The 26344-nt window shown below is 46.4% G+C and overlaps 2 protein-coding genes across 4 annotated transcripts in view; one reads left to right on the forward strand and one right to left on the reverse strand.

The window, feature by feature from the left end:
• Positions 1 to 9343: 9343 nt before the first annotated feature.
• MPHOSPH6 (M-phase phosphoprotein 6) lies at positions 9344 to 24990 on the reverse strand. 3 transcript variants are annotated; one of them, XM_002711659.5, is made up of 5 exons: positions 24767 to 24990; positions 21876 to 21988; positions 13659 to 13749; positions 10398 to 10495; positions 9344 to 10015 (listed from the first exon to the last, which is right to left on the reverse strand). In XM_002711659.5, exons 1-5 carry the CDS (start codon positions 24815 to 24817, stop codon positions 9883 to 9885), a joined length of 486 nt encoding a protein of 161 aa, XP_002711705.1. In that variant the 5' UTR covers positions 24818 to 24990; the 3' UTR covers positions 9344 to 9882. The 3 variants fall into 3 exon arrangements, with proteins under 3 accessions (XP_002711705.1, XP_051703286.1, XP_051703285.1); XM_051847326.2 differs by having other exon boundaries at positions 24538 to 24837; XM_051847325.2 differs by lacking the exon at positions 24767 to 24990 and adding an exon at positions 24316 to 24526.
• CDH13 (cadherin 13) overlaps positions 24886 to 26344 on the forward strand; it is a 1467366-nt gene continuing 1465907 nt past the window's right edge. Inside the window, exons 1-2 of the mRNA XM_051847323.2 lie at positions 24886 to 24975; positions 25727 to 25810. The gene's annotated coding sequence lies outside the window, so the exon portion shown is untranslated. The remainder of the gene's footprint in view (positions 24976 to 25726; positions 25811 to 26344) is intronic.

Below are 26344 nucleotides of genomic sequence, written 5' to 3' on the forward strand. Positions count from 1 at the left end.
CAGAGGAATGAAAGACCCTCTTTCTCTCTTTCAAATAAATAAAAGAATTTCTTTAAAAAAAATGGGAATTTTAAAGGAAAACGGAAATTTTTTAAAATTATTTTCTTAGAAGGGAATGGATTTCATGTATTTCACATATGCCGTTTTTTTTTTGTTTTGTTTGTTTGTTTGTTTGTTTTGACAGGCAGAGTGGACAGTGAGAGAGAGAGACAGAGAGAAAGGTCTTCCTTTTTCCGTTGGTTCACCTTCCAACGGCCACTGCGGCTGGTGTGCTGTGGCCGGCACACTGTGCTGATCTGAAGCCAGGAGCCAGGTGCTTCTCCTGGTCTCCCATGGGGTGCAGGGCCCAAGCACTTGGGCCATCCTCCTCTGCACTCCCTGGCCACAGCAGAGAGCTGGCCTGGAAGAGGGGCAACCGGGACAGAATCCAGTGCTCCAACCAGGACTAGAACCCAGGGTGCCGGCGCCACAGGCGGAGGATTAGCCTAGTGAGCCATGGCGCCCGGCCAGAAAAATGGAAATTTTTAAAGAGAATTGCTGCCAGACACTACCCCAAACTGGGTCCACTTACCTGACATGCAGAAAGCGAATCACTGGCATCTGGCTTGTGGTGTTTATTGCAAAGCGCAGACAGGAGTCGGGCAGCTAATGCTTAATTCCCGGGCTCCCTGAGGAGTTAGGAGTACAGGTTCTTATAGATTGAAATTGGGCTGAGGTGCCTGATCAGCTCATATCCATCTTCCCGGTTGGTCAGTGATGTTCCTTTGATTGGTCAGTGATGCCGTGCTTTTTTAGGGTATTTGTGGAGGACAGGTGGGCTCCAGTTGTTCTGGGGTTATATGCAGGTGGCAGTTACATTCTGCCAGGACCTGGGATTCCCCTACACAAACCACCCCTGGACAAATACTGGCAGCCAAGGTTCTTATCAATTGGAGAAGCAAATGGACTCACTGAGTCTGGTGATTAGAACCTTGTAAGGAAGCTGCATCACTCCCTCTGGTCAGGGAATTCCTTTTGAGCTAAGAGAGACAGACAAGAGTCTGCGTCCTGCTTTTACATTATGGGGGTTCCATTTCAGAACGAATTTTTGTAAATGGAACGAGGAAACCAGTGTTGAGAGCAGTGTAGCTACAGTAATTGTTCTTGTCCTTTGATCCTATTAGATGGGTTCCAGCCCCCTCTCTGGCGGCAGCTCTGGGAACTCCCCCTGCCTGGCACCAAGGGGCTATTAGGTCCCATAACACTGTGCTGATAAGTCCTGAGAGGATTTTTGGGAATTCTACATCCAGAAAACCCAGGAAGAAAAACAGGGGGACCCATACTCATGTCCATAAAAGCTCCACTCTAAAACAGAGTCCGCACTCAGTTCTTTCTTGAGATGCTGGCCTGGTCTATCAGGTGTATTTCTCATTAAACTTTGCTGCCTCGCATACCTCTGCTCCCTGTCTCACATCTTCATCTTTTCTTGCATGAAGACAAGAACCTCTGGTCAGCCACCTACCCTAACAGTACTGTTATGCTTGTTTTTTTTCTTTTTTGAAAGGCAGAGTTACACAGTGAGAGAGACAAGAGAGACAGAGAGAGAGAGAGAGATCTTCCTTTCTATTGGTTCACCCCACAAATGGCCGCTTTGGCCGGCATGCTGAGCTGATCCGAAGCCAGGAGCCAGGTGCTTCCTCCTGGTCTCCCATGCAGGTGCAGGGCCCAAGCACTTGGGCCATCCTCCACTGCCCTCCCAGGGCCACAGCAGAGAGCTGGACTGGAAGAGGAGCAAATGGGACAGAATCCAGCGCCCCAACTGGGACCAGAACCTGGTGTGCCGGCACCGCAGGTGGAGGATAAGCCAAGTGAGCTGCGGCACTGGCCTGTTATGCTTATTTTAAGAGTCCTTATTTTAAATATATACTAAAATATTTCCCGATGAAACAATATGTAGCACATTCAATTCAAAATAATACAGGAAAGGGCAAGTGGGTGGAGGTAGAAATTCAATGAGAAGGGGCAGGCATTATGGCATCGCAGGTAAAGCTGCAGCCGGCAACAATGGCTTCCCATATGGGCGCTGGTTTTAGTCCCAGCTGCTCCACTTCTGATTCAGCTCTCTGCTAATGCACCTGTGGAAGCAATGGAAGATGGCTCAAGCGCTTGGGTCCCTGCACTCACAGGGGAGACCTGGAAGAAGCTTCTGGCTCCTGGCTTAGGCTTCGCCCAGCCCTAGCCTTTGCGGCCATCTGGGGAGTAAACCAGCAGATGGAAGATTTTTTGTTTCTCCCTCTCCCTCTGTAATTACCCCTTATAAATAAATATTTTTTATTTACTTCAAAGGGAATGAGGAGAAGCAAGTCAACAGAGCTGTCTTATCAAGCAGGTCAGCACGGAGGACAAAAAGCAGCTAACCCCCTGGGAAAATCCCATCAGGCAGTGTTAAACACATACTTCAGAGCTGTCCCATCCCAGGGGTGACGCAGTGTGTCAGTATCAGCTCTGGCCAGTGGAGCTCTGTTTCCAGAACATGTGAAGTCCTTGACTCCTAGAGTGCTGTGCTTGGCTTGAGAGCTCTCCCACCACGTTGGAAAAAGCCAGGCTTTGTGATTTTGTGGGTCAGGTATTTTGAGAGTGTACAGTAGACTTAACCTGGGTGCATCTGAGGGAGCCTGGGACTAGAAGCACGCCAGACTGGCTCCATCTTGCAGCTCCTTCCCAGCATGTACACACTAAAAAAATGGGATGGAAGCCCATCTCAACAAATATTTGCCGGCAGACAGCAAGATTTATATTCAGCAGAAACAAGTTAGGAAAGGCTCCACCAAGACTGCCCCTGCTCTCGGCTGCTAATGTATAACCACCACATTTACTCTTTGGAGATAACGTGCTGAAGACATAGAAATACCCCCAGCCTGCAAGTCCTCAGTGGCTTGGCCTCTCCTTCTACCAGCCCCTCCGATTGTATTGTTCGGAGCGTCTCTTCTTTTTACTTAAATAAAATTTCTTTCTTTTTCCTTTTTTTTTTTTTTTTTTTTGACAGGCAGAGCTAGACAGAGGGAGAGAGAGACAGAGAGAAAGGTCTTCCTTTCTGTTGGTTCACCCCACAAATGGCCACTACGGCCGGCATGCTGTGCCGATCCGAAGCCAGGAGCCAGGTGCTTCCTCCTGGTCTCCCATGCAGGTGCAGGGCCCAAGGACCTGAACCATCCTCCACAGCACTCCCGGGTCACAGCAGAGAGCTGGACTAGAAGAGGAGCAACCGGGACAGAATCCAGCGCCCCAACTGGGACCAGAACCCGGTGTGCCGGCACCACAGGTGGAGGATTAGCCAAGTGAGCCGCAGCGCCGGCCAACTTAAATAAAATTTCACTTCTCCTACTCCCATGGTTGTGTCCGGTCTCATAAACTGTCAATGACACCGGGACATGAACGCGGATTCATCTCACCAGTTTTCCCACAACACATCTTTAGTGTAAACTATACTTTAACACTGGCAGAAAAACAGCATCAATTCTTCTTTCCAGTTGACAGAGCTACAAGATGAAAGGCACATAGAAGCTGAAAATTCAGCCCTCACATTCCAAATAGGGTCCTGACACTGCAGAAATCTTCAAGCCAACCTCTTCCTTGGCCCCCTTTCCCAGGGGAGTTCAATGAAGACAAAGCTGTCCATTCTTATTCCTCTCTCTTTTGAAGAATGAGTTTATTTTTCAACAAGGAAACGAAGAGGGCACTACTTTATATTCCAATTTTTATACTAAGAATTAATTTATTATGAATTATAATTTTTGGAAAAAAGACAGTACTAATTCTGGCACTTTAAGCATTGAAACCAATGAACTTCCAATATACATACTTCATATTCAAGAGAGTTTTCCTAGCTTTAGAACGATTAGTTCCTCACGCATCTGAAACTGTTAGGTAGGAAGTCAGATATGAGCTTATGTGTATGTGACAAAGGCCTAAAGAAAAGACATCTATGTCCAGCGTATGCATCTGCATCTCCAAGTCATCCCGATAACGTTTCAGGGGCAGCCCAGTGTTTGCATCCTGCCCTGCCCCTTCTACCCTATAACCTGCCAGGTGGGGGTCCCCGCCCCTTCTGCCTGACAAATCTTCCACAGTCTTCCAGATGCAGCCCAGTATCTGCATTTCAAATACCCTGCTCCAGATTCCGGGTTAGGACGGCACCAGCTAGGCTTCCTCCTGATACCTTCAGAGGAAAACTCAGATAGGAGCTTCTTAATATTTACATCCACAAAGTCCTTTGTTTCAGGAGGAGATGTGTGAAGACAAAGACCCATCTCCTTAAAATCTCCCGGCCTCAAGCGCTCAGCCCTCTGCCTCTCTGCTGGGCCACCCACCTGGCCTGCCCAGGTGTAATCTCTCCACTCAACCATGTAACCCCGCTCTAGCCCAGTCTGAGCGACTGGGCACTCTCTCTCAGGTTCCGTCTGGAAAGGTGCCCATCCATTCTTATGGATGTCCCTTCCCTAATAAATCTTGCTATTTTACTTTCCTTTTTTATTTTTTGACAGGCAGAGTGGACAGTGAGAGAGAGAGACAGAGAGAAAGGTCTTCCTTTTGCCGTTGGTTCACCCTCCAATGGCCGCCACTGCCGGTGCGATGATCCGATGGCAGGAGCCAGGTGCTTCTCCTGGTCTCCCATGGGGTGCAGGGCCCAAGCACTTGGGCCATCCTCCACTGCACTCCCGGGCCACAGCAGAGAGCTGGCCTGGAAGAGGGGCAACCGGGACAGAATCCGGCGCCCCGACCGGGACTAGAACCCGGGGTGCCGGCGCTGCAAGGCGGAGGATTAGCCTAGTGAGCCGCGGCGCTGGCTCACCGGTCGCTATTTTACTTTCCACTACTCTGTCTCACACCTGAATTCTTCCTTGCACGAAGACAAGAACCCTGCCATTCTCCGGTAACAAAACCACTGCCAAATATTTTGTGGCTGTGTGGCTTTTTGTTATTTCTCTATCTGTGAACAGTCGGGGAGACACTAGGCCTTTTGCTCTACTGCCCCAGGTATGCACATTTGGCTGTATCCCACTGTTACAGTTCTTTGTCTCCCATGAAATAAGACTTTCCACAAAGAAAAGGCAGAGAGAAAACAAAGAATTATTTAAGTCAGAAACTGCCTGTTGCAGTGATCAGGAGGGGAGCTCCAAGACAGGCAGACTCAAGGAACTGTGAGGGTCAATTTTTTTTTTTTAAAGAATTATTTGAAAGGCAGAGTTAGAGAAAGAGAGAGAGAGAGAGCGAGAGAGAGAGAGAGAGAGAGAGAGAGGAATCTTTCATCTGTTGGTTCACTCCCCATATGGCTGCAATGGCCAGAGCTAGGCTGATCTGAAGCCAGGAGTCAGGAGCTTCTTCCAGGTCTCCCACATGGACAGCACTTAAGCTATCTTCCCCTGCTTTCCCAGGTGCATTAGCAGGCAGCTGGATCAGAAGTTGAGCAGCTGGGACTTGAACCATATAGTACACTGGCACCGCAGGTAGCTGCTTTACCACTACGCCACAGCACTGGTCCCAGGGGTCCAGAATTTTAAGCACACTTTTAGGGGGAAAAAAACCCAGAACAGCAGCTACCAATCAGTTAGAAGGCAGGAACAAAATCCTTCTAAATGCTGGATTTGTAATCTTGTCTGTCCTTTCTAGTTTGCTCAGGGTAAGACAAAAAACAAAAAACAAACAAAAACCCAACAGAAGGGAGGGAACCATGACTTCTTTCAATTTTAACGGTAAACTGAGAACTCAGAGTGGAACCACTACTCCCCTGCTATTCTCAACGTTTGGGGGAAGCAAGCATTTTGCACCCTCTTAGAAGGACTCCCCTTTTCCTCATTCCAACTGGGACCACCCTAAATGCCTATTAGCCCATCTGACTGTCACACCATTTCTGACCTGAAAATGACTGGCTGCCAGTGAGTGCTGGAGACTTTTTCCAAACTCTTTGCCACCCGAGCCTTACACCCAGGGGGCTCTGCAACTTCACTCTTTCACCATCAAGACTCCTGACCCAGGCTTTCCTGTTTGATTTTTGTGGGAGCCCTCATCTGCTCCTGCCATTTTTGCTGGAGATGACAGAGCATCATGACTCGTCATTCCTGAAAACCCAGAGCCAACCTTCCCAGAATCAATGGGACCGAAGCCATGCTCCATTACAGAGTTCCTCTCCTGAAGTCAGCTACGAGCACCCCTGACTCACACCATGTTGGGTTAACTAGCCCACAACCAAATTTTGTGGAATTATCTTCTTCCCTTCAAATTTCTCTCTAGCAACATGTGCACTGTAGTTTGTCTTAAATTGCGGATTTATCTTAAGGATTCAGAGAAAGCCCACATTCCCCTCTTCCCCCCAACACCTTGCCTTCCACCATGTCATGCAATTCACAGGGCGTGGTATGTGGGATACATTTGTAGGGGATCATAAAAAGCTTCTGAAAGTCAGTAGTCAAGAGACATGCAAATGAAGACTACGCCTTACACCCTGAAGACTGGCAAACAACTTCAGTTTGGCGTTTTGGTTATGTATTCCTTCATAACAAAGTACCCCGGAACTTGTTGGTCAGGTCTTAAGAGTTGTAGACTTGTTCCTATGCTGTGGTCATGTTTGACTTGTGGCTATTTCAATGTGGTCAGACAAAACTCTAAGGTGGGAGCAGAGAAGTGCATGTTCAAATAGTCTATCTGACTCAAGTGCTACAGGTGAAAAAATACACATGAGTGACAGTGATCCAAGAGGTGGGAGGGAGTGGGGAGAACCTGCCAACTTCTAGCAGATTGGCATCGGTTATTACCTAATAGTCTTGTTTGATTCTGCTGCAGTTTTACAACAGTGTAGGGTCATCTCTGTTGCTCATGGCAGGCACGGTTTGCACCCATCCAGACAATCTGATGGGAGAGATACTAGCAAGGGAGCCCATCCAGATGAAACATGCCTTCAGGAGAACAGTGTGCTCTGTACAGCGAGTCCAGGACCTCTTATTTACAAGTATCCCAAAAGTCAGTATGTACCTCCCCCATGTGCCCCAGGGAAAACATAAACAGGGCAATCCAGAAAACAAGGAACAAGAAAGTTATGTTGGAAGTAAAATTGGGTTTTGGTTTGAAAAGTGGTGTGTCTTCTTTGTGTAAATAATTTCTTTGCCCAAAAGAGATTAAGAGGGTACAGTTATGGGCAAATGGCATTTTCAATAATTAAAATTAAAAAGAAAAGCTACTGTGTAGTGAGCAGCCTAACTTTAAGTCCTACAGGAAGTTACAGAGCCACAAAACAATGTGAATAGATTGTTAATGGAAGATGTTCCTGTAGGGAATGGGCAGGTCACACCAGGCTCCAAGGCTGCTGTTTTCAACTCACGTGGCAAATCTGCTCTCTCAGTGTGGGGACATGGAATTGTTCTGGCAGGCAAGGACAGGAACCTCTATCTTCACAGAGCACACATTAAAAAGTTGAAGGCATCACACAGGAAGCTGTCACCCTGAGAGAAGAGGCTGGGCCGTTGTTTCAGAAGCCTGGACAGAGGATGGCACACTCTGAGCTGTGATAAACTGCAGTGTTCCTGAGTTGGGGGGACACATGTCTGCAGAGGGGGTAATGGGTGCTCGGTGCTGGGGATGCCTGAGGGGCTGTTTCATGGTGATGGGAAAAATGTAAACTGGTAGAAAACTTAATTGGTCACCAGCCTCTGCTGGGGTGCGGTGCTTTTAGGGTAACAAAGGAACACCCTCCTCCTGTGGCTTAGCATTAGCCTCTGGGCTTCCACTGGCAGATCCCATAAAGAACCAGTAAGCATAGGAGGAACAAGGTCTCCTAAGTCCTTGCCCAGCGTCAAGAGTTGAGACTACAGAAGACCAGGCTCCTGGTTTTGGCCTGGCCTGCTTCTCACTGCTGTGGCCAGCTGGAGTGAACCAGTAGATGGAAAATCTCTCTCTCCCTCCCTTTCTGTCACATTGCCATGCAAGTAAATGAAATCTATCCTAAAAAGAAAAAAAAAAAAAAAGACTAAATAGTAAAGTTATCTCCATACAAAAAGCAGGCAGAAGTGGGGCGGGAAATCAATAGACACCCACACAAGGAAGGAAACAGGCACCGCTGGTGCACTGGTTTCTGAGCTCTCAGTCAGGAGGCCCTAGCCAAGAAATTCAGTTCTTCCCTCAGCTAGGACCAGGTCTTCAAGGTTTGTATCCGCTAGAGTATCCTAAAACTGTACTGCCTAACGGGTCTCAAACCATCCCCGAGGTTGTAGTTCTTCACTAAAATTTTCTAATTGGATATGGAAGTGCTAAAACTACCTTGGAAAACCCAGGGTTAAAGTCACTGTTCTTTATCCACTGTATGGGAACAACACAAATGTCCCTTTTTGGCCAGGATTACTCGCACAGCTGAAACACAAAGCTCCTTTGCCTGCTGGCTTCGTGGTAAGAGGACATATTCTCAAAGGCTATCTTAATGGGACCACTGTCAGGTCCCTGGGTGGAAGCCCTTATCACCCGGGTACCCTCCAAGGCAGGCAGGAAGCAAATCCTCAGCATGCATTCACTTCGGGTCTCTCAGTGAGAGGAGCTACTCTCGCCACCTCTGCTTGATTATGGACCACGCATTCTGACTGAGAGCACCAGCCCCATAGAGTGGTCACTTGTTTAAAACATAAATTACTTTCTGTCACATGTCTGGAGCTGTAAGTGTCTTCAGTGGACCAGGTCACCTTTATATCATCCCCTGGGGGTGTGTGTGTGTCTGATTAGTGAATGCCAGAGGCAAATGCGTTCAGCACTCAGAAGAAATGCTGGGCAGAATATGAAGGTGCACATGACTTCAAGCAGGCCACGAACTTGTGGTGTCAGGAAGGCACGGCAAAGCTTCCAGCTTCTGTTCCAGGACGGGGAGAGCTGCAAGGTGTACTGCTATCACCCTCAAGAGTAAGAAAGCGTCAGATTCACTTCAAATACGTAAGTTTTTTCAAAACTTGCCAGAGGGCTAAAAGCACAACCCAAGTTTGCAGAGAATGAAGCAGAAGAGAGACACACATCTCATTTGCTGGGGCCAAAGTCAAGTGATTTCAGGATTCCCACCCATATCCAGACAGACAGTTCCACACACATAACTCAACCCACGTGACATCTAGAGCAGGGTTCAGGTCAGAGGATGGTCTGCTCAGTGGTAAATTCTATTCGGCTATTTCTTAGGAAATTAATAATTGTTTGACCCATAAAAGACAAGTTCTTATGGTTCAACCCACTGTATCACAATATTCTAAATTAACATCTAACTTTATAAAGTCACTATTTGGACTTCAGTTACATAACTGAATCAGACTAAAATTATTCTATGAAAGAAAACAAAAAATGTGAAAACAGGTGTTTATTATGCAACAATTTCCACAATTAAATTCTTTAAACAAAAAAACCCTTATCCCATAAACTGACAATGACTTGGCATATGCAAATTCTTCAGGACGGAGAAGTATGTTTGTTTTGGATGAATTTACAGATAATAAACTGATTCCAAATGTATATATGAACTGGCTTGACTTGATAAATAACAGAAAGTAAAATGTAAACACGGCCAGTAATTTCTATGAAGTCAACTCAAGGTCAGTGACTAGAGAGCTGCATGATAAAAAATTGGAGGTTAAAAAAAACCTCTAGGAAGCAAGCTTGTACCCATGGACGCTGGGAGGTTGAGGGCTGGGGACTCACTCTTGAAGACCGCCACCAAGCAAAGGATGTATAACATCCACCACACATGTTCTAAAAACAGCATGTTTTCAAAACCGGGACATATCTCTTCATGAACAAACACCACAGTATTAGCCATGTCAGAGATGCCACCAGGATGAGCTTCCGCATGAGCCGCTCCCTGTGCTGTAACCGGGGGTGTCTACTTCAGTCTCGGGGCTTTAGGAACATCTTCTTTGCTTTGATGGGCTGCATGTCTCCATTCTCATCTTCTTCATAATTGGCACGGTCTCTCTTCTTGGCAAACTTTTTTCCAATTGTCCCCACCAAAGTCTCATATCTGTTAAGGTGATGCACAGCACAAGTTTAACTTTCAGTAGGCCTTGTCAAGAATATCAAACCAAATCCAATTAAAGAATAAGAAAAATAAAAAGATTAGAAGAAACCATCTGATCTCTCTGCACCATGAATCTCTCTGAAACAAGTACATACTTGTTGTTTCTGTTTTGCAATATCCTAAATAAAATGAGATGCCTATTTCAAATACGAATGGGAAGTAGCACTGGAAACAAACCCTCAACTGCCAGGTTGCGATGGGAGTGAATCAGCTACCTTCCCACTGAGCACACGTGTGAAACTAGGGGCGACTGAGAGCTAAGGCGTGCACGTGGAGTCAGTGAAGGCCAGGCTTGGGTTACAGAACTGCCCAGGGTAACTGTTACCTTCTAGCCATCTCTTCATCCGACACATCAAGCTCCACTGCTTCCTCTTCAACCTCCTCGGCTGCTTTCTTCTTCCCATTCATCTGAAGCATTAATTTCTGAAAAATACGCCATTGCTGTCCCTCACTGCTAGAAAAGGCTTGTCAAAGCAGCTGGTGTCAGAAACTAAGGACACAGAACACGGGGGACTGGTCAAAATTTGAAATACTTTACACAATGATGTGCTGGCAGAGCTCCGCCCTGAATCAGAAACACGGCAAGACTTGGTCTCAATGAATTTAAACTGTTTTAGAACACAAATCTTGGCCGGCGCCAAGGCTCAATACGCTAATCCTCCGCCTGTGGCGCCGGCACCCCGGGGTTCTAGTCCCGGTGAGGGCGCCGGCTTCTGTCCTGGTTGCTCCTCTTCCTGTCCAGCTCTCTGCTGTGGCCCGGGAGTGCAGTGGAGGATGGCCCAAGTGCTTGGGCCCTGCACCTGCATGGGAGACTGGGAGAAGCAACTGGCTCCTGGCTTCGGAACAGTGCGGTGCGCTGGCCGCAGCGGCCATTGTGGGGTGAACCAACGGTAAAGGAAGACCTTTCTCTCTGTCTCTCTCACTGTCCACTCTGCCTGTCAAAAATCTGTCTTTTTATAACATGCCATACCTTCTTTATAGCAAGGGAAGGATGAGAAAGGAAGGCAGATGAGAAACCAGACTCATGTAATTTTCCCAATGTTTACAGGACTGAAAATAGAATGTATTCAGGTTTTTAGAATTCACTAAGGGCCATTTTCTAATAATCTCCCACATCAGGTTCTGAGCTCCATGCTGCCTCTCTTCCCCCTGTACCAGGCATACACTGAAGTACCTGCCCACTCTTAATCCTCTTCTGTGGACACTGCACACTCATGTTTTCCCTTTTTACTCCACCACCTAACCTAAAGCTTAAAGCAGGGAAAGGTGCTGTAGTTTGGCTCCCAAACCCATATAGGAATTTAAACCCCAGGGGCATGGGAGGGTGCAAACTTGATCCAGTTACGCTGTTTCATAGAAGGGTCCATGCAAAGTCCTCAGGTCACTGGATAGCAGTTTTTGCAGGCAGAGTTGGTTATTACAGAAGTCCCAATTCTGAATCAGGCCCAGTGGTACTCTTGGCTTCCTTCCATCCGCTGGTTCACTTCCCAGATGGCCATAACAGTCAGGGTTGGACTAGGCTGAAATCAGGAGCCAGGAGTCAGGAGCTTCTTCCTGGTGTCCCACATGGGTAGCAGGGATCCAAGCACTTGGGTCATCCTGCAATGCTTTCTCAGGCCATTATCAAGGAGCTGGATCAGAAGTGGCTCTGCCAGGATTTGAACAGGTGCCCGTATGTGATGCTGGTGCTGTAGGCAGTGGTTTTACCTGCTATGCCACAACGCTAGACCCCTCTGTGTGCATTCTGCCACTGCCATGGCAGTCCAAGCTTGGACTGTAAACCTCCATAATCATGAATCAAACAAACCTCCTTCCTTCCTTGCATTTTCTAAAGTGACTAGTCACAGAGTATACATTAAAAACAAACCTGTGAACTAGCACTGTGGTGACAAGACACTGCTTATATCTGGCATCCCATACCAAAGTGCTAATTCATGTTCTGGCTGTTGTTTTAGATCTTGCTAATGTGCCTGGGAAGACAGAAGATGGCCCAAGTATTTGTGCTCCTGTCATCCATGTGAGAGACCAGGTTGGAGTTCCTGGCTCCTGGCTTTCAACTGGGCCAGACAGGAGACCATCTGGGGAGTGAACCAGTACATGGAAGATTTCACTCTTTGCCTTTCAAGTAAATAAATAAATAAATAAGTAAATCTATAAATAAATAAAAACAAATGTACATAGTATTGACTTTGTATAAAGTATATATAGCATACTTTCCTTATCACATATTGTCCTGGCCTACCCACCCATCCCCTCCCCACAAAAAGGAAAAAGGAAGCCAAAGCTATGATCTTTAAATCAATTCTAGAATTAACCTCATTAACTGTGGCTCTCTAGAGGCATCCTAGAAGATCTTACATAAGGACGATTCTGCCCAACAGGGATCTCTGACAATGTCTGGACACATTTTTGGTTTCCACCCTGGGTTGCAGGGGGTATGGGTTCTCTACTGGCATTGAGTGAGTGGAGGAAACTGTCAATCACATTGCAAGGCTAAGGGCAGTCACACCACCAATGATGATCTGTTCCAAATGTCAACACTGCCAAGGGCGAGAAATACTGGCTTCAAGTCATGTTTACAAAACCAAAAATTTATACTACAAATGTCTATTTGGTTGGTCAAACACCTGATAGGACAGTGTATAATATTTGAGGCAGAGTCCCAATAAATATTTGTGAAATAAAGGTCTGCTTATCTACAAACCTAGAAAAAGAAAACTCAAATGAACAGCTCAGCTACAAAATGAAGATTCAATTACACCAACTTTCCAAAGGATTCATTTAAAAATCTATTTATGAGGGCCGGCGCTGCGGCTCACTAGGCTAATCCTCCGCCTAGCGGCGCCGGCACACCGGGTTCTAGTCCCGGTCGGGGCGCCGGATTCTGTCCCGGTTGCCCCTCTTCCAGGCCAGCCCTCTGCTGTGGCCCTGGAGTGCAGTGGAGGATGGCCCAGGTGCTTGGGCCCTGCACCCCATGGGAGACCAGGAAAAGCACCTGGCTCCTGGCTCCTGCCATCGGATCAGCGCGGTGCGCCGGCCGCAGCGCGCCGGCCGCGGCGGCCATTGGAGGGTGAACCAACGGCAAAGGAAGACGTTTCTCTCTGTCTCTCTCTCTCACTGTCCACTCTGCCTGTCAAAAAATTAAAAAAAAAAAAAAAAAGAAAAAAAAAATCTATTTATGAGCTTGGATTAAAACTTGTCCAATAAAAAGTCAAATTATATAATTTTTAAGTAACATTTTTCCATTAGAAAAGATACATTTATAGATGCCAGAAAATAACTTTTTGTAATAGCTTCATATGAATAAAACCCCAACATTCCTGTAAAAGACTCCAGTTGACATTCTAAGTCAGTGGCACCGTTAGGGACTATATACTGCCATATTAAATTATCTACTCAATTCTATCATAAAACTAGACTGCAATGCCTGCAATTTCTTTAAATTGCTATGGCAATATTTCAAGAATTGTCATTTTCTATATAATGAGGAGAAACGGCACCTGGTGGGGAAAAAATCTTAGCCCAATTATTAGTAGAAGAAACTCAACTGGAAAAATTTCAAATTTGAAGCAATTATATTTAATACCTCAACCTCAGGATTAAATCCTCTGAATGACATTCTTCCATAGAGAAGATCTTCACACAACAAGAAACTCTGCTCTTCTATTATCAAACTCCTAAACAGAAAAATAGACCTTTATTAACAGCATGTCAACTTATAACAAAGCACAGCAAATAAAAGTCAAGACTTTGAATGAGAAATCAATCTTACGTTTCTCAGTAGAAACAAGTGAGAATATAAGATTTCTAGACTAAGGTGAAAAGTAAAAGCTGGTCAGTTTGGTCAGCAAAGGCAACAGGAGAGGAGAGATGCAGTAGGGAAGCACACTGTCCTCTACATCTTATTTCCATACATATCTACACAATGGAAAGACCTACAGTATTTATAATGAACTTGCATTTTCTAAAGTCAAAGCAACATCTCTTTGACATTTACCCTGGCACCCCCACGTTCTAAACAACACCCAAGAGTAGCAGTGGGAAATCAGGCCTGGGCGGCATTACCGGATTGCGTTCGGCAGAAAGCTTACCCAGACTGACCCTGACTGACTCAGCAGAAAAGGAATCGATTCTAAGAATACTGGGAAAGCTGTAGGAGCACAGTGGAAAAGGGGCAGGTGATTGAACCAAAAGTAAACTCAGGACCCCAGTTCACGCCCTCCCGTCTCAGGTGAGCCGATCCATCTACGCACAGCCACAGGCTCCAGCGTATACCTGCGAGGACACACCTGGCCTTCACGTCCCCCTTGGTGGGGAGCAGTTTCTGTTTCTTACCAACATTCACTCGGTCAACAAACACCTCTAAACCCAACGGTGTACGGGCCCTGTTCTAGGAGCTGAGGAAGCAGGCAGACAGAAAACAGTCTCTATTCTTGTGGAGAATACTGAGGGAGCCTGCTATTAGAAGCAGGCCAAGCTAATTCCATCCCATAGCTCCTTGCCAGCACGTACACACTGAACAAAACAGAACGGAAGCCGGTTTTAACAGGTCTTTGCCAATGGACAAGGAGATTTAGGTTTTGACAAAAACAAGTTAGAAAAGGGTCCATTAAGACTGCCTCTTCCCTCACAATAGCTAATGCATAACCACTCCATTTGCTCTTTGGAGATGACATTTTTTAAAAAGATTTATTTTATTTATTTGAAAGACAGAGTTACAGAGAGAGGTAGAGGCAGAGAGAGAGGTCTTCCATCCATTGGTTCACTCCCCAAATGGCCACAACAGCTGGAACTGAGCCGATCTGAAGCCAGGAGCCAGGAGCTTCTTCCAGGTCTCCCACGTGGGTGCAGGGCCCAAGGCCTTGCGCCATTTTCTACTGCTTTCCCAGGCCACAGCAGAGAGCTGGATCAGAAGAGGAGCAGCTGGGACCAGAACTGGTGCCCATATGGGATGCCGGTGCTTTAGGCCAGGGCTTTAATCCGCTGTGCCACAGTGCCGGTCCCTGGAGATGACATGTTAGAGACATACAAATACCCCTAGACCACAAGACCGCAGTGGTGTGGTTTCTTTATTACCAGCCTCTCCCCTTTGTGGGGAGTACCTCTGTTTTCTACTCAAAACTTTGAGTTGTATCTGGTCTCATAAACTGTCATGGACATCAGGACGCCGACCCAGACTCATCTCACCAGCTTCCTTGCAACTACAGTTTAGAGAGTGATACACAGTAAATAACAGACCATCCAATGGATGAAGATAAAGCAGGTTATTCCATTGCTGCCCAGAAGGGGGCACTGGTACTCAATGAACTCTTCCTTTCTATATTCAACTACAGAACAGGGGAAACGGAGAGCTAGTAATTTTCAGACAATGAACAAATTGAAGCAGAGGGCTGAGAAGAAAGTACCATGAAGTAAGCCCCATGAATGCACAGCTTTGTGCCTTCAGGCGATTTGCAGACGCTGCAGCAGGGATGGGGAGCTGGAAGAGAGCTCAGCGCTGCTGAACTCAGGAGACAAACTGAAGGCTGGGGCCGGGGGCTGGCTGGGGAATACAGTTCAGGATACTAGAGCAGGGGAGCCACACAGAAGGATTCAGGACTTGCATATGGGGTCTCCTTGACCCTCTGGGGGAACGCGAAGCTGTGTATGTACGGGCTGTGTCCACGGCAGCGGGGGAGATGACTACTGAGAGACGTTTTCTGGGAGAACCACCTCCTGGTGTTCTGGCGGAGGCTGGATACACGAAACGAACGTGTTGGCAGGAATGGGATCTGCCAGAGACTTCAGACCGGAATTCAGCCCTTGTTTTTCCAGCTTCTGGTGGCAGCCAGCCCTCCCTGGCTGTGGACTGCATCATCTCCACCTGCCTCTGTGGCCATAACGCTTTCCCTGGGTGTTTTACAGGGCAGAGAGATCCCTCCAGGCCGCCTTCTGAGAAAACACATGATCACATTGAGGGGCCGTCCAGATAATCCACGATGACGTCTCATCTAAAGGACCCTGCCTCATCACCTAACAGAGATGAGGAACTGCATGTGATTTCAGGGGCAGAGGAACTATTTTCCAGCCTCTCCTACCTGGGAAAGAACTTATCCTGCAACTGTGTAAGTAACAAATGCCAGGGCTTGCACGGAGGAGGGAAGTGTATGAGTTCAGTCTGGCCAAAGAGGAGAGATCACGCTGGGGCTCTGCGATACTGAGCACAAGGATGCACTGCAGGAGATAAGCTAATTTAGGCCTAGAAGAAAAGCTACAAAACCCACTAACAAAAACAAGAACTGATTGGCATTAAATTAACTGCCTGATGGAACAAAATTTCATACTCTATTCAGAAAGACAACAAAACCCAGGTAGTTAGCAATGTAACACATATATTGTGTGGCACACAATAAAAAATTAGACATGCAAGGAAGCAGGAAAACGCAACCCCATACACAGAAGAAAGACAAATGCTTGAATTAGCAGAAGGGACTTTACAGCGATTTTATAGACATGCTCAAGAATTTAAACAAGGGGCCAGAGTTGTGGCATAGAGGGTTAAACTGCCACCTGTAAGACCAGCATCCTATATGGGTGCCGGTTTGAGTCTTGGTTGCCCCACTTCCAATCCAGCTCTCTGCTAATGTGCCTGGGAAAAGCAGTGGAAGATGGCCCAAGTATCTGGGCTCCTGCCACCCATATGGGAGACCAGGTGAAGAACCTGGCTCAGCCTGGCTCTGTTGTGGGAACTTGGGGAGTGAAGCAGCAGATGGAAACTCTTTCTCTCCCTCTTTCTCTGTAACTGACTTACAAATAGATAAATCTTAAAAAAAAAAAAATTAAATGAAAATATGAAAGTAATCATGAAACAGGACATATGGAGACTACAAAAAAAAGGGTAGATATTCTGAAAAATAAGAAACAATATCTTAAGAGAAAAACAATAGTCCAATATCTATCAAAGAACCTGAATTCATTATTAAAAATTTTTCCAGGCTGGCACTGTGGCACAGAGCATTTATGGGCACCAATTCGTGTCTCAGCTGCTCCTTTTGCAATCCAGCTCTCTGCTGTGGCCTAGGAAAGCAGTGGAAGATGGCCCACGTGCTTGGGCCCCTGCACCCTGTGGGAGACCTGGGAGAAGTTCCTGCCTCCTGGCTTTGGATCAGCACAGCTCTGGCTGTTGCAGCCATTTGGGGAGTGAACCAGTGGATGGAAGACCTCTCTCTCTTTCTGTCTCTCCTTCTCTCTGTGCAACTCTTTCAAATAAATCTTTAAAAAAAATTACCTAAGTGGTCCAACATAACCTTGGTATAGCCAAAAGTTCAGTAGGTAGGAATCAGAAAGAATCTACCATGAAGGGCAAAAAATTAATGGAAGAAATCTACAAAAACCACTACGCATCAAAAAAACAACAATAAGAAAATAAATATGCAAGTCACTGACTCAGAGAAAAAGTTTACAGTACATATATCTGGCAAAAGACTTATATGCAGAATATAAACAAATGCTATATACAGAAAAATGTTTTTATCCCCCCAAAAAACCAAAAGAAAGCCCTACATAAGTAATGAATTTTGATTAATGATGTGCATGTTGAAGTGTTTAGGGATAAAATGTATTGATGTTCTTGTGAAATGCACAAGAAATACAGTGGCTTGATAGAAGTACGAATACAGAAGGGCAGACAAATAATGTGCTGTACAACACCAGAAAACGTAAAAAAAAAAAAAAAAAAACTCTCAATTTTTAAAATGGCCAGAACATTTGAAAAGGTACTTTACAAAAGTAGACAGAAAATGCAAATCAAAAACCATGAGATGCCAGTAGAACGGGTAAAATTTAAAAGGTACACAGTACCAAATGGGACTGTAAACTTCCAGATGGCACATGCTCCCGCAGTTCAAGGGTCCAGTGTTACAACCACTTTGGAAACTGGTCATGGACTTAAATATATGCCAACCTCATTACTCGGCAGGCACCATTCACTTAAGAGAAATGAAAATGTGTACCAAAAAAACCCAAAATAAAACAAAAATTGAATATGAAAGTTTATAATAGCTTCACCCACAACAGGCAAGCACTAGGAACAAACCAATGTCCATAAACAGGCGAATGCAACAATATTCTTTGGTTAACCTCTAAACCAAAACAGCAATTGAGAGGCCTGAGTTGTGGTACAGCGAGGTAAGCTTATGCTGGTACCCTATACAAGTGCCGGTTCCAGTTCCGGCTCCTCCACTTCCAATCCACTGTGTTGACATGTGCAGAGTGCAAAGTCAACTATGGGTAAATTAAATCTCAACACAAATTAGAACAGTAGTAATCCCAGATTGCATCTGTAGTCTTATTCTTTGTCACTAAGCTCTCACAGATTAAAAAAAAAAAAAAAAAAAAAAGCCAGCTCACATAAAATGTTCTTGATGAAGTAGTAAAAATTTAACTTTATTAATCTCAGTCTTTGATTGCTTAAAAAAAAAAAATATGTACAGAACACAAAGATTGGATTCTTTGGAAACAGATCCCGAGACAGAGTTGTACATGGACAAGTTTATCAGGGGGTTCTGTTCAGGAGAGGCCCCTCCACAGAGGTGGGGCTGGCAGATCAGGGAGAGGGAGACATGGACCTGCACTGTGGCTACCGAGGTCGCGGCCACCTACAAGAAGCTCTTAGAGTTAGGAAATCCCGTCAGCTGTTCCAAGTGGAGGCAAAGATACTTAACTCTCATTCCCTCCCACAGCCCAGCCACCACCTAAACGTGTTCCATGTTAGGAGGTGTTAACACTGAATAAGCCCCATGGTCATTACTGAATTACAGTCTGATACAGCTAATATTTTAAAAGGAAACTTCTAGGGGCAGCTGTCTGGACCACTGGTTCAATCACTACTGATGGAGAAGTCTGCATCCCACACCCCCAGATTGGGGTGCCTGGGTGTAAGCCCTGGCTCTGCTCAGGACTCCAGCTTTCTGCTAATTTGCATTCTGGAGGTAGCAGCGAATGAAGTTGAGTCCCTACCACTCACATGGGAGACCTGAACTGAATTCTGGTCTTGACTTACAGGCCTACCTGGCCTGTATCAGGCATTTGAGTAAACCACTGGATGATGGAAGGTCTCTGTCTCTCTGCCACTCAAATAAAAATAAAAATAAAAATAAAAATAAAAATAAAAATAAGGAAACCTCTAGATTTGGGGACACATAATCCTACAGATCAAGTTTCTAATTACACAGATAGCAGTAACCCTTTGGAACAGTTCAGATAAGCACAAAGCAGTGGGTGAGTTCCATATACTGAAGCACAGCCATGTACCAAACAGTTTCAGCTGATGCATGCATGTAGACATTGACCCCATAAGATTATACTGCTCAGTGACACCATGGATCTCTTCGTCTTTGGAAGTATATTCTATATATAATGTTATATATATATATTCTATATATATAATAATAATTAATATATATATAATATATATATTCTATATATAATGTTCAAGCTGCAAAATGGTCTAACGATGCATTTCTTGGAACGCATCCCCACTGTTAAGTGACACACGACTATTAGCGCCAACACTGATTGTGCCTTACACCTGGCATTGTGGTGACCGCTTTATGTACATTTTCTCATTTGCTTTCCACAAGGTATGTATCAGATACTATTATCGTGCCCCAAAGTGACAAAAGACAGGTTAAAGAACTCATCCAAGGTGAAAAGCAAGTGGCAGAACAGGGCATCAAACCCAGGTCTGCCTGCCTAGGGAGCCTAACTCATTCCGCTGTCTCTCTACATGGGAGTAAAACACAAGAACACACACATACGCCAAGGACAGAGGACCCATTTGCTCCTGCAGGTCTACCTCCCACCCTCTCCCCATGCTGGAGGTCCTGGGAGGGTGACTTGAAGGTAGCATACTGAGTGACTCCTTTGCCACTGGGTACCTGACTCCCTTCCTGCAGGATTCATTACATGGGGCTGGCTGTGCCCTTGAGTGAAGGTAGTAACTCTTGCAAGATGCTCTCTCCACACAGCCTGTTTCCAGATTTAGTAGTCACCTCCTCCTGGGCTGGAGAGGAATTATTTCCACTAGCCAAGACACAAGGTACCGCTCTGTTCCTAGGGGTGCTCCTACCTGCCTACAACTCGTTAAGCTGTGAAGCTCTCCTTACCTTTTCCTGCCAACATCCTGAGCTAACATACACACCTATACATAAACAGGATGCTGAGTGTTGGCAAGAAGTTACTATTTGCTTTTCCAGAAAAGGAGTCTAAAGGTCATTTTCTAGGAAGAACATGCTGTATTGCGGGATAGAAAATACTGGTAAGTCAGAAACAGTCCTGCCCTTCAATAAACAGCTGGAATACTTGCTGTGATATTGGTCCAGGCACAAAATTAAATTATGGCTCCTTACTAGTAATGGCTCCTTGCTCCTCCCTGACCTTCAATGCCTTCTATCTCTGACAGGTTCTGCTTCCCCCGAACAGCAAGCGGAGGAAACCAGGCACTTTCCTTCCATCCCTCCTGGTGGGACCTATTTTCTGTCTTCCCAAAAAGGCCCAGAGAAGGTTGGCCCGATGAAGAAGGGAATGTAACAGAACAAAAACCAGTTACAGAAAGGAAAGACGGGCCAGTGCCGTGACGCAGTAGGTTAATCCTCTGCCTGAGGTGCTGGCATCCCATATGGGTGCCGGTTGTAGTCCTGGCTGCTCCTCTTCCAATCCAGCTCTCTGCTGTGGCCTGGGAAAGCAGTAGAAGACGGCCCAAGTGCTTGGGCCCCTGCACCCACGTGGGAGACCGGGAAGAGGCTCCTGGCTTCACTCAGCACAACTCAGGCCATTGTGGCCATTTGGGGAGTGAACCAACGGACAGAAGACCTTTCTCTATGTCTCTCCCTCTCACTGTCTGTAACTCTACCTCTCAAATAAATAAATAAAATCTTAAAAAAAAAAAAAAAAAAAAGGAAAGACAAACATGCCTGAGGATAACAGCAGCGTCATCAGCGATCTGACAAAAACTGATGTAAAACAACCCCATAGTTCCTCCATGCCAGTTAAGAAAAGTTCCAAGGAGAAATGATAAACAGCTCCGTAAGTTTTCGAATGAATTAATGGATGATGTGAATGCATCACTCTTTCCTTTACAACCGTTTATAAGGACAAGCCGTCTAGAAGTGCAAGGCACAGCTGAGTGAGTTATGCCAGCCTCAGCACTGAGCAGCCGAGGGATGGGTAAAGTCAAGACCTCTTCAGCTTCAGTTTCTTCTGCCAGACAATGTGCGGCACGGAGGGAGGCAGCTCGTAGGTTTCCTGTGAGCACTCAGTAATCAAGGGATGCAATGTGCTTAGCCTACTTCCTGGCACGCTCAATAGCCTAAGAAACTTACCTGAGTGGTAAGAAAAGTATCTACAGTTAGAAAAAGAAGACACCATTCCCAACAGTCTTAAAAGTTCGGCCTTGTGAGGAGTTCTCACTGAAACAACACTGCTGGTCTGAAGCACACACCCAACTTTTGGAATTTAATGAGAGAAAGAATATTCTAGCTACTTCAAAAGGTCCTCTGTTATCAGAGGTAAGGGCTATGTTCCTCCATTCAGTATTTTTAAAAGGGGATAATGGCAGGGAATCAGTAAAAACTTATAAACCACTTAGAACTTTTCTAAGTTTAATATTTATTTATTTTTTTTAGAAAACTACTTAAAAGGCTGACTCAAGAAACTGAAGAGAACCTATTTTATGGGCTTTCTGTCACAGGAGTGACGAGTCACATGACAAGGATTTCCCTCTGAATGTCCCAAGAATCATCAATATATATCCAAATAAACCTACTCTTTCTCTTTCAGCTCTGGCAAATCCAAGTACCAGTGTTCTTCACTAATGATCTTCTTCTCTTCCTCTTCGAGCTGCTTCTTGGTTTCCGAGTCCAATCCCCTTTGCATGAACTGTAAAAGCAAAACAGAATCGGTGTCAGCACTCTCACTCCCCTTGTGTAACTGCTAGTTAGGCTGGACCTGGTATACAACAAGGGTTCAATAAAGGGTCTCTGAGTATAAATGAGTCTGCATGTCTTATTTTTCCAGATTATCTTTATTGGATCATTCTCTTCATAATGCAGAGGCCTCATTTTATCACTCATACCTTGGTGGTCAAACTCATCAATCCTGACCAACTGACCTTTGATCTCCCATTATGATCAAGTAGCTGTTTTTTATGATACATTCTGTAGATCTGGAAATGACAGAACACCCTGTGAATATGAATCAAGCTTCTCCCAAACTCTCCTAACCCCCCAGCATCTGAGAACACACGGCAAAGCCAGTGGTCTAGCCTCCACTCAGAACTGAGGCCCACAGCAGGCTGGATGTGTGCTGCAAATATAGTTTTCCTGTAACATAGCCATGCTCATTTGGCCTAGTTCACAAGCTTAAAAACATTTACTATCTGACCCTTCACAGACAAAGTTCAGGGCCAGCGCTATGGCGTAAGGCATAAAGCCACCACCTGCGGTGCCAGCATCCCATATAAGTGCCAGTTTGAGTTCTGGCTGCTCCACTTCTGGTCCAGCTCTCTGCTGTGGCCTGGGAAAGCAGAAGATGGCCCAAGTCCTTGGGTCCCTGCACCCGTGTAGGAGACCCAGAAGAAGCTCTTGGCTCCCGGCTTTGAATCGGCCCAGCTTTGGCTGTCGTAGCCATTTGGGGAGTGAACCAGCAGATGGAAGACTTTTCTCTCTCTGCCTCTCAAATAAATCTTAAGAAACAAACAAACAAAGAAGTTCACCAAGTCCTGTCCTAAGACTCCAAAAGAGTTAAAATTGCAAATACACATCCTCTCTACAATCACTGGGTCCTACTAGTGACTTTCCACCTGTATCCTTCTTTTTCTACTTCCCACCAAGAGCTTCCTCCTCCAACAGTTAACTCAATCAAAAGAGTTAAAGAACACTGAAAACAAATGAGTCAGTGCTCTCATACTTGCCCTCTACTTGGCTCTAGCTGAACAGTTACGGCAGCTATAATCATATCCGGGGCACAGATGCCCCATGCCTTCACGCAGGACACTCCACTCCATCGGCATGTTTAGTGTCTCCTGCCATCCTATCAATAAGCTCTTTCTTACCAATGACCAAAGCTGCTAACCCCAAATAGAGAATGTGGATAATTTTTTTGCCCTCTCCTCTGCTCCTACATCCAGTTAAGTCTTCCTCTTCCCTTCTGCTTGGATGGGGGTAGTAACTGTTTTAAGTTCATTTCCTTCTTGTTAACTGCAGAGTCAGCTCTTCAGACACAGCCCTAGTTCACCAGCACATCTTCACTTGGCCTATTACAAGAACTAAATGAAACACTAAAATCTTTTCAATGTGTGCTCAATCAACTCACTCCATTTCTCTGAAATCGACGATTACAAACCACCAACAAAAGAAAAGTCTATTCAGTCAAGACTCACATGTTGCTCACATGTATGAGACAACTTTACCAGCTGTAAGTTACGCAACAATTTGACTCCATCCAGTACTCATCCTGGTACATCCTGAACGCCAGTCACACCTTGCACAAGCGCTGTTTACTCTCCATTACTGATGCCTTGTTTTTCCTGGACATTCCAGCACTATATAGGCACGACATCTAACAGTCTGCATCCAGAAGTAGTGACAGGCAGCAAAGGGTAGTACTTAAGATCAGGGGTTCAGGACCTGGATGCCCAAGTTAGTACTCAGTCACTGTGTAACTGCGGTAAGTTACCTACTGCTGTTTGGTTGCCTCAGCTGTACAAGAAAGATAATGGCTGTAGCCACCTCAGAGGGTTACTATGTAAATTACATGGGCTAATAGATAGATGCAAGACACTTAAAATCCACCTGGCACACAGCAGAGACTAAGAGCCATGAATGAAGTCTTCAGGCTTTGCTGCTTCCCTGTGGTCATTCCCGGGTTCGTTTTATCCACTGCCTCCTTTTTAACTTTTCCACTATGAAATTACAATTAGGTTGACTCCATTTCAAATATAAAAATCACTTCAGTTTCAAATCCAAAACCCGATTTAAAACGGGGTGACACAACCCACCCTTTTCACCTCATTCCCACCTCCCCTGCGACCCTCACCCCTTACTCGGCTCACCAGGGCTTCTAGCGGGTCTGACTCCACTGTTGCCCCTTGCCTGGCTTTCCCCCACCAACGTGTTCTCCCCAGGACCAAAGCAGCCGGAGAAGCTGACAGCTTCGCGCCCCATAGCTTCCCCGGCTCACAAGACGAACGGAAAACCAGTCTTCACCTGGCCCACAACTCCCTCCGTGCCCCCAGGCACTCCGAATTCCCCTCGGCTCCTACGAGTGCACACATTCCGCTTTTCGCTCTCGCCGCTCGCCCTCCCGACCTCGCTTTCCTCTCGGTTCAGGACGCGGCATCCTCGCCGCACACTTCCGGCCAGCAGCCCCCGGCGCCCAGCGCCTCCCGACCCTGCCCTCGGAACGCCGTGGGCTTCCTGCCTGCTTACGGAAGTGCCGGCTCCTGTCCGCGGGCTGAAGGGGCGAGTCTGGCTAAACGGGGAAGTTCAGTTCCCGGTGCCAGCGCAGGGGCAGGCGCTCAGGGAATGAATGACCCAGCAGCCGGCAGCCCCCCTGGGCCCCCCGCTGGTGCTCTCCGTACGCCCGCTGCCGGCCCGGGCGGGTCTGGAGGACCGGAGTCCCCTACTGCCCAGCCCGGCTCCCCCAGCATCCCCGCACCTTCATGCGCAGCAAGTTCTTGGACAACTTGGTCTTGCGCTCGGCCGCCATGCTGGCTCCCGCGGGGCGCCGCGCGTGCGTGCTGCCGCGTGCGCGCTGCGTCGTCGTACGTAACGTGCGTCGCCCCGCCCCCAGACCTCGCGCTCCGGCGCGGGCCGGGCGCTGGGCGCCGTCCCTCAGGGAGGGTCCCGCCGCCTGAGGCGCTCTTGGTAAGGCGGCGGTTCGGCGACGCGGGGCCGAGAACGGCCGGTACCCGGTGGGCGGACCCCCGAGAGACCGGACACGGAAGGGGCCCGTGCGCCCGTCCCCGGTGACTTGGGCCGCGCCGCCTCAGGGGTCCGCTTCCCGCCCTTTGTGGCCCGAGGGAGGCCTCTGGCGTGTTTGCCATCTAGTCGTCTACACCGCTGTCTTCCACTGCTATCCCAGGCCGTAGGGAGAAAGCTGTATCAGAAGTGGAGCAGCCGGGGCGCGAATCAGCACCCACGTGGGTTGCACGCGTTGCAGGCTGTGGCTTTAACCCACTGCGCCACAGTGCTGACTCCGAAGAGACCCTATTCTAATCCAAGCAATTGAAAAATGAAAAGCTCTGATGCTCCGTTATTTGCCACCCGAAGTCTATGAATTTTTTTCCCCACATCATTCTCAGGTCCCACACTTTGGGAAACATCTAACCTCGTAGAATTTCAGCTAATCACATGCAGTATCTGTGAAACTCTTGAGTTGGGTACTTTACCTGATTATTTTATTTAGTCCTTTGGAGAAAATATTGTTGTCATTGTGTAGTTAGGGACTCTCAGACCCAAAGAGAAGGGATTCCCTGGAGTTTGCACAGCTGCTAAATGTTAAAAAGTTGAGCTTTGCAAAGCGTTTTGAGTATTAAAAGACCCTACAGGTTTTTTTTTTTAATGGAATAAATAAAGTTATAATGTGCCCAATAATCACAAAAACTTTCATTCACAGTTCACTGAGACACTGCTGTACATTAGTGCATAAAAATACATGAATTCCTTTTCCTGGAGTTGACACCCTGGACGTTAGTAAGGGGTGAGTACCATGGGTGAAAGCAAACAGTGATGTGATAGAGTGACTTTTAGGCTTCTTTCAACCAAGGTGGTCTGGGATGACCCTTACCAGATGATGATACTGAGGCTTGAAAATTGAGAAAAACCTATTATATGAAGAGTTGGAGGAGGAGTGCACTCAAAAGAGGGAACAGAAGTTATGAAGGTCTTGAGAACGAGACAAAGGCCCTCTTACCAGAGTTTGCCAAGTGGGAACAATAGAGTTGAGCATGTCATAGGCTGGATTGTGTCCCCCCAAATTAATATGCTGAAAGTCCTCATTCTTGGTACTTCCAGCTGTGACTGTGACTGGGAGACTGGGTCTTTAAAGAGGTGATAAAATGAGGCACTTAGAGTGGTTCCTTATACAATATGACTGATTTCTTTACAAGAAGAGGAAATGATTACCTACAAATACCAGGTATGTGTGTACGTAGAGGGCTTCTGCAGGCCGAGGAGAATTTAGGAAAAACTACATTTACTAACATCTTGACCTTAGATTTCTAACCTACAGAAT

Source organism: Oryctolagus cuniculus, chromosome 18 (assembly GCF_964237555.1).
Source record: "Oryctolagus cuniculus chromosome 18, mOryCun1.1, whole genome shotgun sequence".
Taxonomy (NCBI): domain Eukaryota; kingdom Metazoa; phylum Chordata; class Mammalia; order Lagomorpha; family Leporidae; genus Oryctolagus; species Oryctolagus cuniculus.